Genomic DNA, 16923 nt, shown 5'->3' on the forward strand with positions numbered 1-16923 from the left:
GCCGATGGATTAGCATTTAGCGCTACATAAAACTTACGCGTTTGTGCGGTGAACCGGTCTGAAACAATCGCCGATAAACGTCGTTGGCATTTGTGTGGAAATTCGGCCGGCAGACGTCGCGAGCGTCAATATCAATGCGCGGAATATTCGGTCTCTCCTGGGCCGGAGTATAGATACGAAACGTTTCGTAACGTTACTTATCAGTAAAGTTATCAATATTATAATGCAAGGTATGTATTCTATAAATATAATATGTTCATTATTGAAAGTACGCTTCACCCATAGTAAGTTCTCCAATCATATATCAGATACTGTCGAATTCTCAAAAATCAAAACGATAAAAATACCCAATGAAAACGGATTGTCATGATGCCGCCTAGACTATTCTAGGTTATGCGTGTTATTTTTCAAAATATTTAATTTTACACACGTTTTTAATGTTTTTATTCTATGCCTCTGCCCTCTATGGTGTTGTGCGATTTTTTGTTTCACGAATGTCACAATTATTCATTTATTCACGATGTGTTTTGACAATAATTATTGACTGTTCTTTTTTTTATTTTTTTACCTGTATAACTTGCATTTATGGATTTATGTCATACTGAAGTTTGCTGATTAGTTGTATTTCGTTAACTGGTTGAACTCTGGCTTTTGGGTCCGGAGAAAAAAACGTCAAAAAATTTCTAAGTCCATATCACTGCCACAATATTATCACAACAGCAATACTACGCAGTGTTGCCATAACAATAATTTTATATAACACAATAATAATTTTATACTACGTGATTACATAAAATTGTGTACTCGTATATCGACTTTTCACATGGCTTTTGGGTCTGGGAAAAGATGTCGAAATATCGAAAAACGTCTAGGAGGTTTTTTATTCGTATACCGTATTAGAAAAACATCCGGTAGTCGGTTTTTTGATTTATCGATTTTCCGACCGCTTTTCACGGACCCACTTGGCTTTTGGGTCCGGGAAAAAATGTCGAAATATCGAAAAACGTCTAAGAGGTTTTTTATTCGTATACAGTATTAGAATATTATCCGGTAGTCGGTTTTTTGATTTATCAATTTTTGATTAATTACTATTATTATTAAAACGTAATAAAATATGGTATTCGTTAGTCATTCCCTACATTAAATATTTTTATTTAAATTACATTCGCGTTACTTGTAATTATTTTCATGACTAATATATTACTTTCCTTCTTCATTTAAAAAGTAGGGCTTTACAAATAACGTTAATTATTAAAAACAAAAATTATAATCTGTGGAAATAAAGTATTAATATTATAAGTTTATCATAATTTACATGCTCATATACAGCGAGTGTCCCGTGAGGATTTACCCATTGCAATATCTCCCGAAATAATGGTGATATCGAAATTCTGGTTTTGTAATAAGACTCACAGGGATAAGAACTACAATTATTTCATACTTTAATTAATTTTAATGTTTTGGTAAAAAAGTTAAAAAATACATTTTTTTATTTAATTATTTCCAAAAAAATTGAAGATAGCCATTTTGTAGAGTTTATTTTTTTGAAGATATTGATGTTTCAAAATTTTATTTTCATAATTTTCCTGATTTTTAATATTTTTTTTAGTTTCGAGAAAAATTGCGAATTATTAATTAACACCGTAATGTTATCAAACATGTGATCCGCCGCACCGCGCGCATTCCCATACAGACGGCCGAATATCTTCCGTGTTCCTAATAGTTATACATTTTTAATCATATTTTATTTCTTCAAAACTAGAAAAATATTAAAAATCAGGAAATCAATGAAAACAAAATTTTGAAACGTCAATATTTTCAGAAAAATAAACTACAAAATGGCTCTTTAATTTTTTTGGAAATAATTAAATAAAAAAATATATTTTTTAACTTTTTTACCCAAACAATTAAATAAATTTAAAAATGAAATAATTGTATTTCATATCCCAGTAAATAATATTTTAAACCAGAATTTTGATATCTCTATTATTTCGTGAGATATCGCAATGGGTAAATTCTCGCCGGACACCCTGTATGATATGAGTGAATATGACGTAACCTGAAAAGAGATGTTTTAAATGTGTTTTATCACATTAAAGCCGTTTTATCAAGGTACCTCTAGCATTCTGGACAGTGACAATCGTCAATGTCCCGTTTCATTGGTTCGTATCCAATGCCCTTGTAACGTCGCTCATGAACCTTTTGAAACGGTCGCTGGTTGTAGGAAGGCGATTTAGTATATTGGTTCGATACATCCATTCGCCAATGTACGAATCCGCTACCCGCTTGCAATTGCATCTTGTTAAGATGCGTTTTAATTCCCTCCACGATCTTTCTATATGCTGCGTGTGGTAGCGAATTGGTTCTTGGTTTGGTGGCCGAACTCCTTCCCACTGCTTATCTAAGCATTCTTGGCTAAATCTGCCAGTCCCTACCCAAATTGGTGGCTCATTTTTTGGAGGCTCAACAAAGTTTATTGAGTGGTTTACCACTCCATGACCACTAAAATGAATTAAAAATATCAATTATTTAAAAAAAAAATGTACGGTAGGTTTCAATCTTGCATATATTTTTTAAATTTTATTTGGTTATTATTTTAATAAATTTATTTTATTAATTTATTTTCATTTTTATAATACTATATAATACTTATATATTACTTTATAATATTTACCTAAATATATTACCACATTGACCATAAGCCCTCCACATGTCACTACATATAAATGCATCTTGGTTAATGTATTTTTGCATCAGTGGTAGTAGCGTGTCAGTTGACCTGTCCGGGACTATAACACCAAATACTTGTTTGGTAGTACGACTTATACCACCTTAATAATTATATTACAAATTTCTGTATTTATTATCTCACAAATTATTAATTTATGATTTATGATCGTTATTTTCAATTACCAAATAACCACACAGCATTCCATGCCATAACACGCCCAACGTTGTATTTAGCTCTGAACAGATGCGTCTCATCTACTTCCACGATATCATGTTCATTGCCGATCATTAGGTAGTCGTGGTTCATTATTTTAGTGGCTACGTCCCTAAAATATTCAGTATAAGCAACCGCTGTGTCTGTAGATATATTCACCTATTATTCAAAAACATATTTATTTTTTTATTTAAATTCCGCGAAAATAAGTAAATAAATTACTTGATTCACAATAGTATCATCAAATTAATAATAATAATAATAATAATAAAATTATACAATAATAATTATTATTATTATATAGTTATTGAGATCGCGCGTTATATCATAAACGCAATTTCAATAAAAAAAAAAAAGCGGGTAAGTCGTGGATATCGCTCTATTGTTTAGTAGGTTACAAGTGGGTTACTGTAATGGATGGAATTAAAAATGAATCCAATGATATTATATCATTGTATGCGGAAAACGATTCTGAGCGAAGACGGTTTATCTGTCTAGAATATATTATAGATTATTAAAAATTTTCAAATCTTAGAATTAAAAAGAAAAACTTTTATGAATCTCTATCTAAGATAATATGAACATTGCCGTAATTTTTACGTATTTAGTCAAAATTTGAACTTTAAATGCTTATAAAAAAAATTCGTGCAGACGAATTTTTAATATTTCTTAACTTATATTGTTACAATGTGTTAGAAGCCTTGTATTAAATTTTCAAGCTTTTCTACCGAACAAATAAATTTTTATCGATATTTATAGAAAAAAAAACTAAAAAAGTTGAAAAATTAAAATGTCAGCAAACAACTCAAAACAAATCTAAATATTTTGAAAATTTTATCAAATATATAAAATGACTATATAGACATTCAGTGAAAATTTTAAGTATCTGCGGTCATTTGTTTTAGAGTTACACCAAAATAAAGAAATCGCTAAAAGCGAAAATCCAATGTTGTAAAAATTTAAATTTCAAATGCTCATAAAAATTTAATTTGAATTTCCGGTGGAATTTTTATTTGTGATAAAGATTGAAAAACTTGTAAGTAATCTTGTATTAAATTTTTAAATCTTAGATTTAAAAAGAAAATTTTTTATGCATTTCTAGCTTAAAATAATTTGCGAATTTTTGTGATTTTTACGTATGTTGTCAAAATTCAAACTTTGAATTCTTATAAAAAAAATTGTGACTGTATATTTATTTTATTTTAAAAATCGAAGCATTTTTACTGCCCCAAAACGTGATGACAGACATAAAAAAAAAATAAAAACACACATCAATATATCGCTCCGCTCAGAATCTAAAATGAGGATGCTTAGTTCTGAATTTTATAGGCATTAAAATTAAAATTATAATTTACATTTTAACTCTAGAATAATAGTGTTTTATTAATAATACCTATTCTGATGTCTACGAGATTCTTTTGTTATTTGATATGCAGTGATCGTAATACATGAACGCAAAAAATATTGGGGTTGCTATTATGATTTGCTATACTATTAATAGCAATATACTATTGTTTTAGGACAGAGTAAATAATTTTTAATCGACGCAATAATTTTAAAAACTATTAATTAAAACTATAACTGCTAATAACTGCTATATTCAAATATAAAATTAGAATAATTATGTCTTAGGTATCTTTTGCTAGATAATTTACAACTTATAACTTATAAAATGCTTCTACTTAGTAATTATGTAGGCATTATACAAATTCAAATTAATTTACCTCTCGTTGGATCGTTGCTGTGTCCGAATTGATTAACCACAAATAAATCATTTGAACGATTTTATTGCAGCCCAACTCTCCAGCAGTATGTACATACTCTAAAAACGTATTTTTTTTATGGCCACCCCCACATTTGAACCTGTAGCCGAGTTTCCGACTGGAATCAATAACTCGATACATTGGTCTTCCACAACGACATTCAGGCACATCAAATTCATTCGGAATAATGCCAAAATATGTAAAAATAATTTTACCTTGCCTCCCAGATGAAATACGTTGCTCTTCAGTTATATCAGGCCCCAAAAAGGCACCTAATGAAAATACTGACAGACAATTTGGTTGAAGCAACGTGTTAATATCCATAGTAGTATAGTATAACAATTAACAAAAGTTAAAAACACTACTTTACGATTAGAAAACTCAAATCGGAATGACGAATTGACGGGATTTCAGTGAATATACACCAAAGATGGCTAAAATTAAATACGTTGTTTTGACTGGGTCTATCACGCACGTCAGGCGGATATTCGTATGCATTTCCGAGGATTTTAATAATAAATTATAATTGTTAGTGGATAGTCTGTTCTTGGTTACTTATACATAAGTGTATTTTATTAAGACGTTTTAATAATTTCATTACGACGTCAACTGATATGTTGCTACCAATCATGCAAAAATATATACCTACACCACGATCATAGGCGTAACTATAGGGGGGCTATGATATAAGAAATTAAAATATACAATATAATTATTGAATACAACAACAATTACAGTTGTCTAATATATTTAATAAAATAAATAATATACATTAGGTGGGCAATTATAATTTTTGTTTTTAATAATTAACGTTATTTGTAAAGCCCTACTTTTTGAATGAAGAAGGAAAGTAATATATTAGTCATGAAAATAATTACAAGTAACGCGAATGTAATTTAAATAAAAATATTTAATGTAGGGAACGACTAACGAATACCATATTTTATTACGTTTTAATAATAATAGTAATTAATCAAAAATTGATAAATCAAAAAACCGACTACCGGATGTTATTCTAATACTGTATACGAATAAAAAACCTCTTAGACGTTTTTCGATATTTCGACATTTTTCCCGGACCCAAAAGCCAAGTGGGTCCGTGAAAAGTGGTCGGAAAATCGATAAATCAAAAAACCGACAACCGGATATTTTTCTAATACGGTATACGAATAAAAAACCTCTTAGACGTTTTTCGATATTTCGACATTTTTTCCCGGACCCAAAAGCCAAGTGGGTCCGTGAAAAGCGGTCGGAAAATCGATAAATCAAAAAACCGACTACCGGATGTTTTTCTAATACGGTATACGAATAAAAAACCTCTTAGACGTTTTTCGATATTTCGACATTTTTTCCCAGACCCAAAAGCCATGTGAAAAGTCGATATACGAGTACACAATTTTATGTAATCACGTAGTATAAAATTATTATTGTGTTATATAAAATTATTGTTATGGCAACACTGCGTAGTATTGCTGTTGTGATAATATTGTGGCAGTGATATGGACTTAGAAATTTTTTGACGTTTTTTTCTCCGGACCCAAAAGCCAGAGTTCAACCCGTTAACTTACTAACGATCAAGCTCTTTAAGGTAAGATAAATAGTATATTTAAAATTAATTTCATATATTATTATGGCTGATAAAGTTGGTAAAACAAATACCGGTTTAAGTAAATCTTCCAAAAGAAGAAAACTTATTGCTGGCATACTTAGCGACATGGATGCCATGCAATTTTCTACCGTTGGTATCAACAAAGACATACCTAAAGTGAACAATCAACTCAATCAAGCGAATCACATGAATGCCTCGTTTAGTTTAGTGGATAATGTTGGCTTATTGAGTAAAAAAGTAGCTTCTCAAATACCTCCAGAACAAAATATTGTTCTTGATAGTAACATTAATAATATGAACCCTGAATTGAATAAACGTGGTACATTTACATCAAGTAATACTAATAATACAGAGTTTAACTTTGATATTTATAATTTAAATTCTGAAAATTTGTCTATAAGTGATTCTATAGCTAAGTGGGCTGTTGAATGTAATATTCCTAATACTTCTACTACAAAACTTTTAAAAGTTTTAAAAACTCATCATTGCTTTGACAAATCTCTCCCGTCTGATGCAAGAACTTTATTTAAAACAGTTAATTCTAATAGAGGGATTCAAATTTGATCTGTTTCTCCTGGTCTCTACTATCATTTTGGGATTGCTAATGGCATACATAATTATTATAAAAAATATATCAGTTCTATTGATGATAGTGATATAAAACTAGTTTTTGGCACAGATGGATTACCTCTCACCAAGAGTTCAAATAGTACTTTTTGGCCAATTCTTTGTTATATTAGACCAAACGATAAATATGTTTTCCCCGTTGGATTATTTTGAGGTTATTCTAAACCAGATGATAGTAATGATTTTTTGCAAGATTTTTGTGTAGAATTGAATATATTATTAACAGATGGTATAATATTAAAAAATTCATTTGGTATTTTATTTAAAAAAAAAGTTTTATTAGATGGTTTTTGCTGTGATTCCCTGCTTAATCATTTATTTTATATTGTAAAGGACATAGTGGATATTTTTCATGTTTTAGATGTATGGCAGAGGGTGAATATATAAAAAATAAAGGGGTAAGATTTCCAGAACTAGATAGTCAAAAAAGAACTCATATAAATTTTGTAAATAAACTTCAAGAAGACCATCATACTTCTGAAACATTGTCTAATCTTTGCTATTTACCTGGTATAGATATTGTGCGCGCCCATACGGGAGCTGGGCAAAATGAAGGACCACCGGTAATGCCCGAGAACAATTATTTGAAAAGCGACTCCTATTAAAAGTCGAATAGGCAACTAAATGTGACAACTCCTGATTCTGAGTGGGTCGGCAACCAAAGATACACGACGACGACGATGTCAGGACGGGAACTTGCCTATCATGGGAGGTAGGATGATGCAATTTAGTTTTGGGGGAGGGGGTCTCTGTGATCGATCCGGTCTGGTGCAATGATCACAGAGCTCACAACAAAAAAACGGGACAAACTTAAAATTATCTTAACGTAGTGAGGTCTTGAGAGGGTGGCTGGACGCAGTACTCAGCAATTGTTGAACCTGGACGACCGGGGCGGCCTCACACACAACACAATGTTGCTGGCGGACTTACGCGGACCCGTTTACAGCAATTGTGACCACTCGCAGTAGTGCCGAGTGTACTGAGTCATAGGAGTTATATAAAATGACAAACTTACTACGGTGTTTCAAGGTAATGAAGATTGTCCATATATTGTTGAAAATGATGTGTACACTGTGCATCCAAATGATAATAGGCACAACCAATTTATTTTTTTTAATACACAATTTAGAAGTGAGACCAAATGTGGTCGCTTTAATAGCTGACCAGAACAAAACAAAATAAAAATGTCGCTGTAATAGGGGAAAAAAAGGTAACAACTATAACTGGTGCCGAACGACCAGACAAGACGTCGTCGACAACAAGTGAGTACAAAAAAGAATAATAATTCATAACAAGGGCGTTGGCCGAGCAAAGACAGTATAAAGAACAAATCACAAAGAGAACATACAATAACTCGGCGAACCCATAATAATAATAATTATAATAATTAACATAATTAAACAATACATTGACTGAGGTGATTAGGAGTGATACGGAACAAAAACGGTCGTCGTCGCCGTACAACGTTGCGTAACATGATAACGGTTTATTGCTTGGCGCGAACAGATATAGTCAAGTGTTTCTCTGTTGATTATATGCATTTGGTATGTTTGGGAGTTGTCCGTACATTAATAAAACTATGGTTAAGTCGGGGACCTTTAACTGTTCGCTTACCTAATTTCAAAACCAAAGTAATAAATAGTTGTTTACTTTCATTAAAATCATGTATACCACTAGATTTTCCACGGAAACCACGTGCTATAATTGAAGTTGGTTGGTGGAAAGCAACTGAACTAAGACAATTTGTATTATATATTGGACCGATTATTCTTAAACATCAGTCAAATTCTAAATGTTATAAACATTTTTTATGTCTTCGTGTAGCTATGTATATTCTTTTAAGCCCTTGTCATGAGGAATATGTCCCATATGCAAGATTATTATTAAATTATTTTGTTAAACGTTATAAAGAAATATATGGTATACAATGGTTAACACACAATGTCCACACTTTGCAACATATAGCAGATGATTATGATACTTTTGGGCCATTAGACAATTGTAGTGCTTTCCCATTTGAAAACCACATGAAAGTTTTAAAAAAAACTGTTCGTAAGCATCATCAACCTTTGCAGCAGGCTGTAAATCGATATAATGAAATAAACAATTTCAAATGTATGATTAATGAATCATCTCAAATTATAAATAATCCTTTTATGAAATGCTTAAAACAACATAATAATGGTCCATTAACAGGTGATTGCTTAGGACCACAATTTAAAAAACTTGTTTTTGGTCAGATCATAATAAACTCTACTTCTTCAGCAGACTGTTATGTTGGTACAGTAGACGGATCTATAATAAAAGTTGTAAATATTTGTTATGATTTTAAAAATAAAATTGTGATTGTTGGAAATGATTTTTTAGATAAGTACAATGCTTATGAAAAGCCTGTACCAAGTTCTAAATTAGGTATTTTTAAAATAAGCAATCTATCAACTTGTTTAAAAAAATGGGAAGCAGAGAGTATTAAATGTAAATATATGGTACTTAATATATCTAATGATCTAATGGCCATGCCTATACTTCATACCATAAGAAAAAATAATTAATTATTTTTATTATCATTATTATTATATCTTTATTATTTTTGTTATTATTCATGACATAGCAATATAAAATAAACATAATGTTTTAATCAATTTTTTTTATTTTTTTTATTTTTAATATAATATTTAACAATTTCAACATTATTATTTTTTATTCAACATTAACTATATTTAAATTTAATATGATAGGTATAATAAAAAAAAAAATAATAATATGTGTATAGCTATATAGGTATAAATTTAATTTTAATGTTTAGGATATATTATTACAACCTAAATTATGTTTGATGTTAATTTAAACAAATAATTGTAAATATTTAAATAGCTTTATTAAGGTACATAAGAAAATGTTCTGGAATGTGGTACATTTTCTTCAAGAAAATTCAGTAGAAGCTGTACCAAGTGGATGGTACAATGATAAATTAAAAAAGTATGCTTGGCCGAAAGATAGATCTAAAATCAAAATTTACATTGAAAAACGACGTCAAGTGAACACTTATGAATTTAATTTTTATGCTGCGAGGATTTTTAAGGGCGGTGAAAATATTGGTAAATACATATGTGGATAACTATATATTGTTTGATCTTATTAACTGGTATGTGATATTTTTTAGAAACCTTGGTTGAAGCTCGTTCAAAATCTAAAGATGCACAATTCATATCAGAATTATCTGAAGATCATAATCATGCTATCAAGAGAAGGAAGAAGAAAAAAAGGTACGATACAAATGTCATCTCCTCACCTGAATCAATGTCGCCAGTTACTAAACATTCAAGTGATGATGATGATTGTCCAACTTTAAATACTTCATTAGGTACTATTACTTTACACATTGACATTAAATAACTTTTAGCTAAAAAACTATTTTGTACAAATTTATTATTTTCTTATCAATATATATATTTTAGACTTGTTTTGCTCTTCAGATCATTCCCAATCATTTATTTCTAAGCCTATATCAAGCAGTACTCATAAAAGAACTAGTAAGTATTAATATTTAAGTTTTTGTTGAAATATTAACAGATATATTAATATATTTATTTTGTTTTTAAATTTGATTGTATAAAAGAATCAACTAAAATAGATAAATACAAGAATAAGCCACTATCGACGACTTATATTGACATTTCTGAAAACATAGATCAACGTAATATTAGACATAAATCTAATGTAAGCCTGCCGACTGAACTACTGGCGAATTCTTGTGAAAAAATAGTTCCAGAAGAAAATAATTCAAGCTGTAAGCTTATTTTTGTTAAAATTATTTTTAATTAATACTTTCTAAAATTCCCTTGTAGTATTAATATTAGTTTAAATACTATGGGGATTTGAATTCAAATCCATCTTTTTCTAACGCACATGCCACATATGACATTATAGATATGGTATATTTCCATCATACTGGATTAACCTGTAGTAAATCAATAAGACTTTTGAAAACATATTTCGATTAATTTATTTCTAAAATTTTGATTTTAATTTTATCCTCTTAAATACTAAAAACTTCATTAAAAATGTTTATATTTCAACTGTTGACTAAATCACACTATCAAAAATGTGAGGCAATCTCGTGTAGGCTTTGAGTTTTAGAGTTCTTTATTGTTTCACTGGATCTACCAAGTTGAAAATAAAACATATTTAATATCATATGTTGTTGGTAGCAGGTGTGTTAGAGAAAATTGGTTTCCGATCCCAATAACTAATTAATATCACACTTACAGATGATGTGGATAAATTAAAAGAAAAAAATGCTCAACATAATATGCAAAATTCAATGAATAATACTACTGCTAATATTAATATCTCAGAATTTGGTATGTCTAGTTCACATAATAATTAATTAAAACAATATTATTGATACTTCTTTTTCAAATTATTGTAGCTGATCAAGTTTTTTCAAAAATGGATTATTTTTACAAAAGAATGTACAACTTTATGGCTTTTAGCAATACAGAATTTCAAAATTTAGCTCAAGGACAAGAAGAAATAAAAAAATTAATCAACACTGCCAATGTAATTACTACTGAGCATTCAGATGATTTTGAACCATATTGTTGGCCTTATTATAACCATATTATTTGCTTATTTACATGTATTATGTACACTAAAAAATAGTTTTATAAATGAAAAAAATATAATTTTTTTTTAACAAAATTAAATATTAAGTGATATAATCTAATAATAACTTTAAAAGAATTTAATGTAAATGTATATTATTGATTGATACTATGTTTTTTTTTTTTTTTGTAACCAACTAATACCAGTAGAAATATTGCTAAAAATGTATCTATTAATGTTGTACTACTAATTTGAGTAAATTATTATATAAAATAATATTGTTCACACTAATGAAATAATAAATTTATACATATTGTTATTTAATTTATATTATGTGTTATTGATTGAAGAACTATAATTGGTGCTAGGTTTTAGATTTAGAGTATTGATTTTTTTTTTTATGTTTGATTGATTTGGGACTACTCGTATGAGTCATTTGTGTGTAATACAAAAATTTGAATATTTTAGGAACTGTTTTATACCTATTTATTCTCAAACTATGTGTATATTCATATTTAAATAAAGTATAAAAAATACCTGATATTTTTGACATAGGAAGTTTAATTACTTTTAGGCTATGGGTTCAGATGTGTTTGAAAAAATAGTAAAAGAATCATTGATAGGGAAAAAAAAACATGTTTTTGGTAGAGAGATTAGAGAATTTGCAGTTACCCTACAATATTATTCTCCACGTGCATACTCATATGTAAGAAAAACATTTGCTGATGTCTTGCCTCATCCACGTACTCTAAGACGATGGTATATGGTTGTAGACGATAAGCCAGGTTTCACAAAAGAAGCATTTGAAACAATTAAGAACAAAGTCTCTGATAGCAAAGTATATTGCAATTTGACAGTTGATGAAATATGTGTAAAAAGGCATATTTAGATTGATACACAACAAAATATGTATGGACATATAAACCTAGGAACTGAATGCAGTTATGATAATGATGAGATTCCAGTTGCTAAAAATGCATTGGTATTCATGGTAGTGTGTATGAATGGATACTGGAAGTTACCTATTGGTTATTTTTTAATAGATGGCCTTACTGGACAAGAAAGAAGTAATCTTTTACAAACATCAATAGAACTTATAAATAATACTGGTGCTTATTTACACTCTATTACTTTTGATGGAGCATCAGTGAATACAAGCATGTGTACTCATCTTAATGCAAATTTCAATGAAAATACACCTTATATTCAAAATCCTGCGAACAAAGAAAAAATATTTATCTTTTACGATGCAGCGCACATGATTAAATTAATCAGAAACGCTTTTGGTGATAAAAAATGTTTAATCAACTCAAAAGGTGAACTTATTAAATGGGATTATATTGTCAAATTGTATGAAAAAGAAAAAGCAGAAGGCCTACGAGCTGCAACAAAATTAACTCATAGACATATTTTATTTTATAATGAAAAGATGAATGTTCGCTTATAGCTTGTCAAGTACTAAGCGATAGTGTTGGCGATGCACTTTTATATTTAAAAGATGAAGACCCATTGTTTAAAGGATGTGAAGCAACAGCTGAATTTTGTAAAAAAGTCAATAATGCATTTGATATATTGAACAGCAGAAAATTAAATTCAAAAAATCCATATAATAATGCTATTTCTGAGTGAGAAGACATTTTTAAAATATCAAGAATTCATATATAGATTTACAGATTATATTAATGGACTAAAATTTTAAGATGGTACACAGGTCATTAAATTACAAAGGAAAACGGGTTTCAGAGGACTAGTTATGGACTTGCATAATGCTTTGGAATTGTTTAAATTATTTATATCAAAAGGTCACCTACATTTTTTAATCACCTATAAACTAAGCCAAGACCACCTAGAAACATTTTTTAGTGCTATTCGAGGCAAAGGTGGTTACAATAACAACCCAACTGGTCGTCAGTTTCAAGCAGCATATAAACGACTTCTTGTACACAATGCAATAGTAGGTTCGGTAAATGAAAATTGTTCAATCCTTGATAGCACTAAAACTTTATCTATTACTAAAAAGAAACTCTATAGAGAAGATGTTTTTCAAAATATTGAAAGTCTTCCAGAAAATACATTATTAGAACATGATTATTTTGGAAGCATAAATAAAATTGATGCTTATGTAGAGGATGTTTCTATTTATATTGCCGGATATATTGCAATGAAAGTTTTAAAAAAAACATCTTGTGAGCATTGTAAAACCTTTTTGATTAAAACAAATCATGACAGTAAATTAGCACACATTAAAGATCGCGGTGGGCTCATGAAACCAAGTACTGATTTACAAACAGTATGTATCGAAACAGAAAAGGTGTTCAGACAATATACACATGATATAATGTCAAAAAAAATTACTAAACAGAACATCATTTTAAAAGTAAAATCAAATATTCTAAACCGTTATATTTTATTTAATATGCCATGTGTAAATGAAAAAATTGTTTCACTTTTTGATCTCACTCATCAGTTCAACACACACAGAGATGATATTATTAAACAAGTTTGTGAAACATATTTTAACATCAGATTTTTTCATGAAGTGAAGAAAGCCAATGATAAACTGACGATGAGAGCAAAGTATACAAAGTTGATTCATTTTAGACACGAATAACTATATTATATTAGGTCAAATAAATAAAATCTTTATTAATTATTTTTTATTTTTTATTAGTAATGTAATTAGAATGCTGTAGGTTTTCACTCAAAATGTATTTATATATTACAACATAGGTAATTAAACATTATATTTTATTTTACAATATACCTACCTTGTGTAAATGAAAACATTGCTTTAGTTTTTGAATAGATACACACATCAGTTTAACATCAAAGAATATTATCTCAATCTCATTAAACAAGTTTGTGAACATATTTTATTTTAATAAAAGACTATCATAAAGTAATGATATAACAATGAGATCAAAATATACCGAATTAATCAATCTTAGACATGAATAAATGAGGCAAAAATATATGGATAAATTAATTATCAAAATCATAAGTATTGATTTTTGTCAAATTGAAATGTAAGTATTGGTCAAAATTAGTAGTATAATTTATTCAAATAATCTAGGTTTGCGAGCGAATAATATTTACCCCATATAACGTAAAATTGATAGTAATCCAGGAACGCATGATAAGCTCCAATAGCCTATCCATCTCTTTATTATCTATGGCTATAATAATGTTATTATATTGTGTTGTTTCATAGAGTAATATAGAGAGGGCCTTACATATCTCAGCTGCACAAGAAAGTGAAGCGCAAAAGGTGTATGATTGCCAGTTTAAGTGGATAGTACACAAAAATTATTGTACAATATATGGTAAAACGATTCACCTGTAATGCCGTTATCTTCGATACATTTGTTATCTCCTGTGTTGTTTCCCTCTAATATGACATGTGTTCTTAATTTCATTATTGTTGTTTACTGTTTAGTATCTTTTTTCTATGGTTTAGACGGTTAAGTGTAATATTCATGCCGTATGATCGTTCAGTAATTCAGTTATTACTCTTTACTTTCGTTATTGCGTTTATTTTGCAACTTGCTTTTACTGTTTTTATTTCTTTTTGCTGGTAATTAAAAATGCCTAGTTGTCTAGTTTGTGGAAGAACGAACAATGCCAAAGCTAAATCGGCTAATATAACTTTTCATAGGTATATTATCTTGTGAAATGAAATCTTTATTTTCAATTTTTTTTTAGAAGTGATTATGATAGACTTACTTTGACTATTTATTTCAGATTTCCGCTTATAGACACTTACAAGAATAAATGGTACAATATTTATTGAAACTATTATAGTTATATTTTATTATTAGATTGTGTGATGTTTCTTTAAAACCTTACAAGTTTGTTTTTAAAATCTCTGTCACAAAGCTTATTCTCTATCTCCTCAAGCTCTTCAAATGAAGAAATAGGCCAACAATATGGTTCAAAATCATCTGAATGCTCAGTAGTAATTACATTGGCAGTGTTGATTAATTTTTTTATTTCTTCTTGTCCTTGAGCTAAATTTTGAAATTCTGTATTGCTAAAAGCCATAAAGTTGTACATTCTTTTGTAAAAATAATCCATTTTTGAAAAAACTTGATCAGCTACAATAATTTGAAAAAGAAGTATCAATAATATTGTTTTAATTAATTATTATGTGAACTAGACATACCAAATTCTGAGATATTAATATTAGCAGTAGTATTATTCATTGAATTTTGCATATTATGTTGAGCATTTTTTTCTTTTAATTTATCCACATCATCTGTAAGTGTGATATTAATTAGTTATTGGGATCGGAAACCAATTTTCTCTAACACACCTGCTACCAACAACATATGATATTAAATATGTTTTATTTTCAACTTGGTAGATCCAGTGAAACAATAAAGAACTCTAAAACTCAAAGCCTACACGAGATTGCCTCACATTTTTGATAGTGTGATTTAGTCAACAGTTGAAATATAAACATTTTTAATGAAGTTTTTAGTATTTAAGAGGATAAAATTAAAATCAAAATTTTAGAAATAAATTAATCGAAATATGTTTTCAAAAGTCTTATTGATTTACTACAGGTTAATCCAGTATGATGGAAATATACCATATCTATAATGTCATATGTGGCATGTGCGTTAGAAAAAGATGGATTTGAATTCAAATCCCCATAGTATTTAAACTAATATTAATACTACAAGGGAATTTTAGAAAGTATTAATTAAAAATAATTTTAACAAAAATAAGCTTACAGCTTGAATTATTTTCTTCTGGAACTATTTTTTCACAAGAATTCGCCAGTAGTTCAGTCGGCAGGCTTACATTAGATTTATGTCTAATATTACGTTGATCTATGTTTTCAGAAATGTCAATATAAGTCGTCGATAGTGGCTTATTCTTGTATTTATCTATTTTAGTTGATTCTTTTATACAATCAAATTTAAAAACAAAATAAATATATTAATATATCTGTTAATATTTCAACAAAAACTTAAATATTAATACTTACTAGTTCTTTTATGAGTACTGCTTGATATAGGCTTAGAAATAAATGATTGGGAATGATCTGAAGAGCAAAACAAGTCTAAAATATATATATTGATAAGAAAATAATAAATTTGTACAAAATAGTTTTTTAGCTAAAAGTTATTTAATGTCAATGTGTAAAGTAATAGTACCTAATGAAGTATTTAAAGTTGGACAATCATCATCATCACTTGAATGTTTAGTAACTGGCGACATTGATTCAGGTGAGGAGATGACATTTGTATCGTACCTTTTTTTCTTCTTCCTTCTCTTGATAGCATGATTATGATCTTCAGATAATTCTGATATGAATTGTGCATCTTTAGATTTTGAACGAGCTTCAACCAAGGTTTCTAAAAAAT

General features: G+C 28.8%; 3 protein-coding genes across 3 annotated transcripts in view; 1 reads left to right on the forward strand and 2 right to left on the reverse strand.

Annotated features, from left to right (window-relative positions):
• The window catches only part of LOC149059157 (uncharacterized), a 244073-nt gene that overhangs the window by 226892 nt on the left and 258 nt on the right, over positions 1–16923 (reverse strand). The window contains exons 2-5 of the mRNA XM_089222986.1: positions 16714–16914; positions 16545–16619; positions 15714–15806; positions 15398–15645 (exon numbers count right to left, since the gene is read on the reverse strand). Of these exons, the coding sequence (XP_089079112.1) occupies positions 15398–15645; positions 15714–15806; positions 16545–16619; positions 16714–16914 (617 nt within the window). The remainder of the gene's footprint in view (positions 1–15397; positions 15646–15713; positions 15807–16544; positions 16620–16713; positions 16915–16923) is intronic.
• Positions 2157–3122, reverse strand: LOC149059176 (uncharacterized). The gene is made up of 3 exons (XM_089218052.1): positions 2914–3122; positions 2675–2831; positions 2157–2502 (listed from the first exon to the last, which is right to left on the reverse strand). The coding sequence occupies exons 1-3, from the start codon at positions 3035–3037 to the stop codon at positions 2157–2159; spliced, it is 627 nt and encodes a 208-aa protein (XP_089074178.1). The 5' UTR covers positions 3038–3122.
• On the forward strand, positions 9840–11608 carry LOC149059177 (uncharacterized). The gene is made up of 5 exons (XM_089218055.1): positions 9840–10041; positions 10107–10307; positions 10402–10476; positions 11215–11307; positions 11376–11608. The coding sequence occupies exons 1-5, from the start codon at positions 9840–9842 to the stop codon at positions 11606–11608; spliced, it is 804 nt and encodes a 267-aa protein (XP_089074181.1).

The sequence above is a fragment of the Diuraphis noxia genome, unplaced genomic scaffold, assembly GCF_037042655.1.
Source record: "Diuraphis noxia isolate RWA-SAM2 unplaced genomic scaffold, SU_Dnox_SAM2 contig0001, whole genome shotgun sequence".
Lineage (NCBI taxonomy): Eukaryota > Metazoa > Arthropoda > Insecta > Hemiptera > Aphididae > Diuraphis > Diuraphis noxia.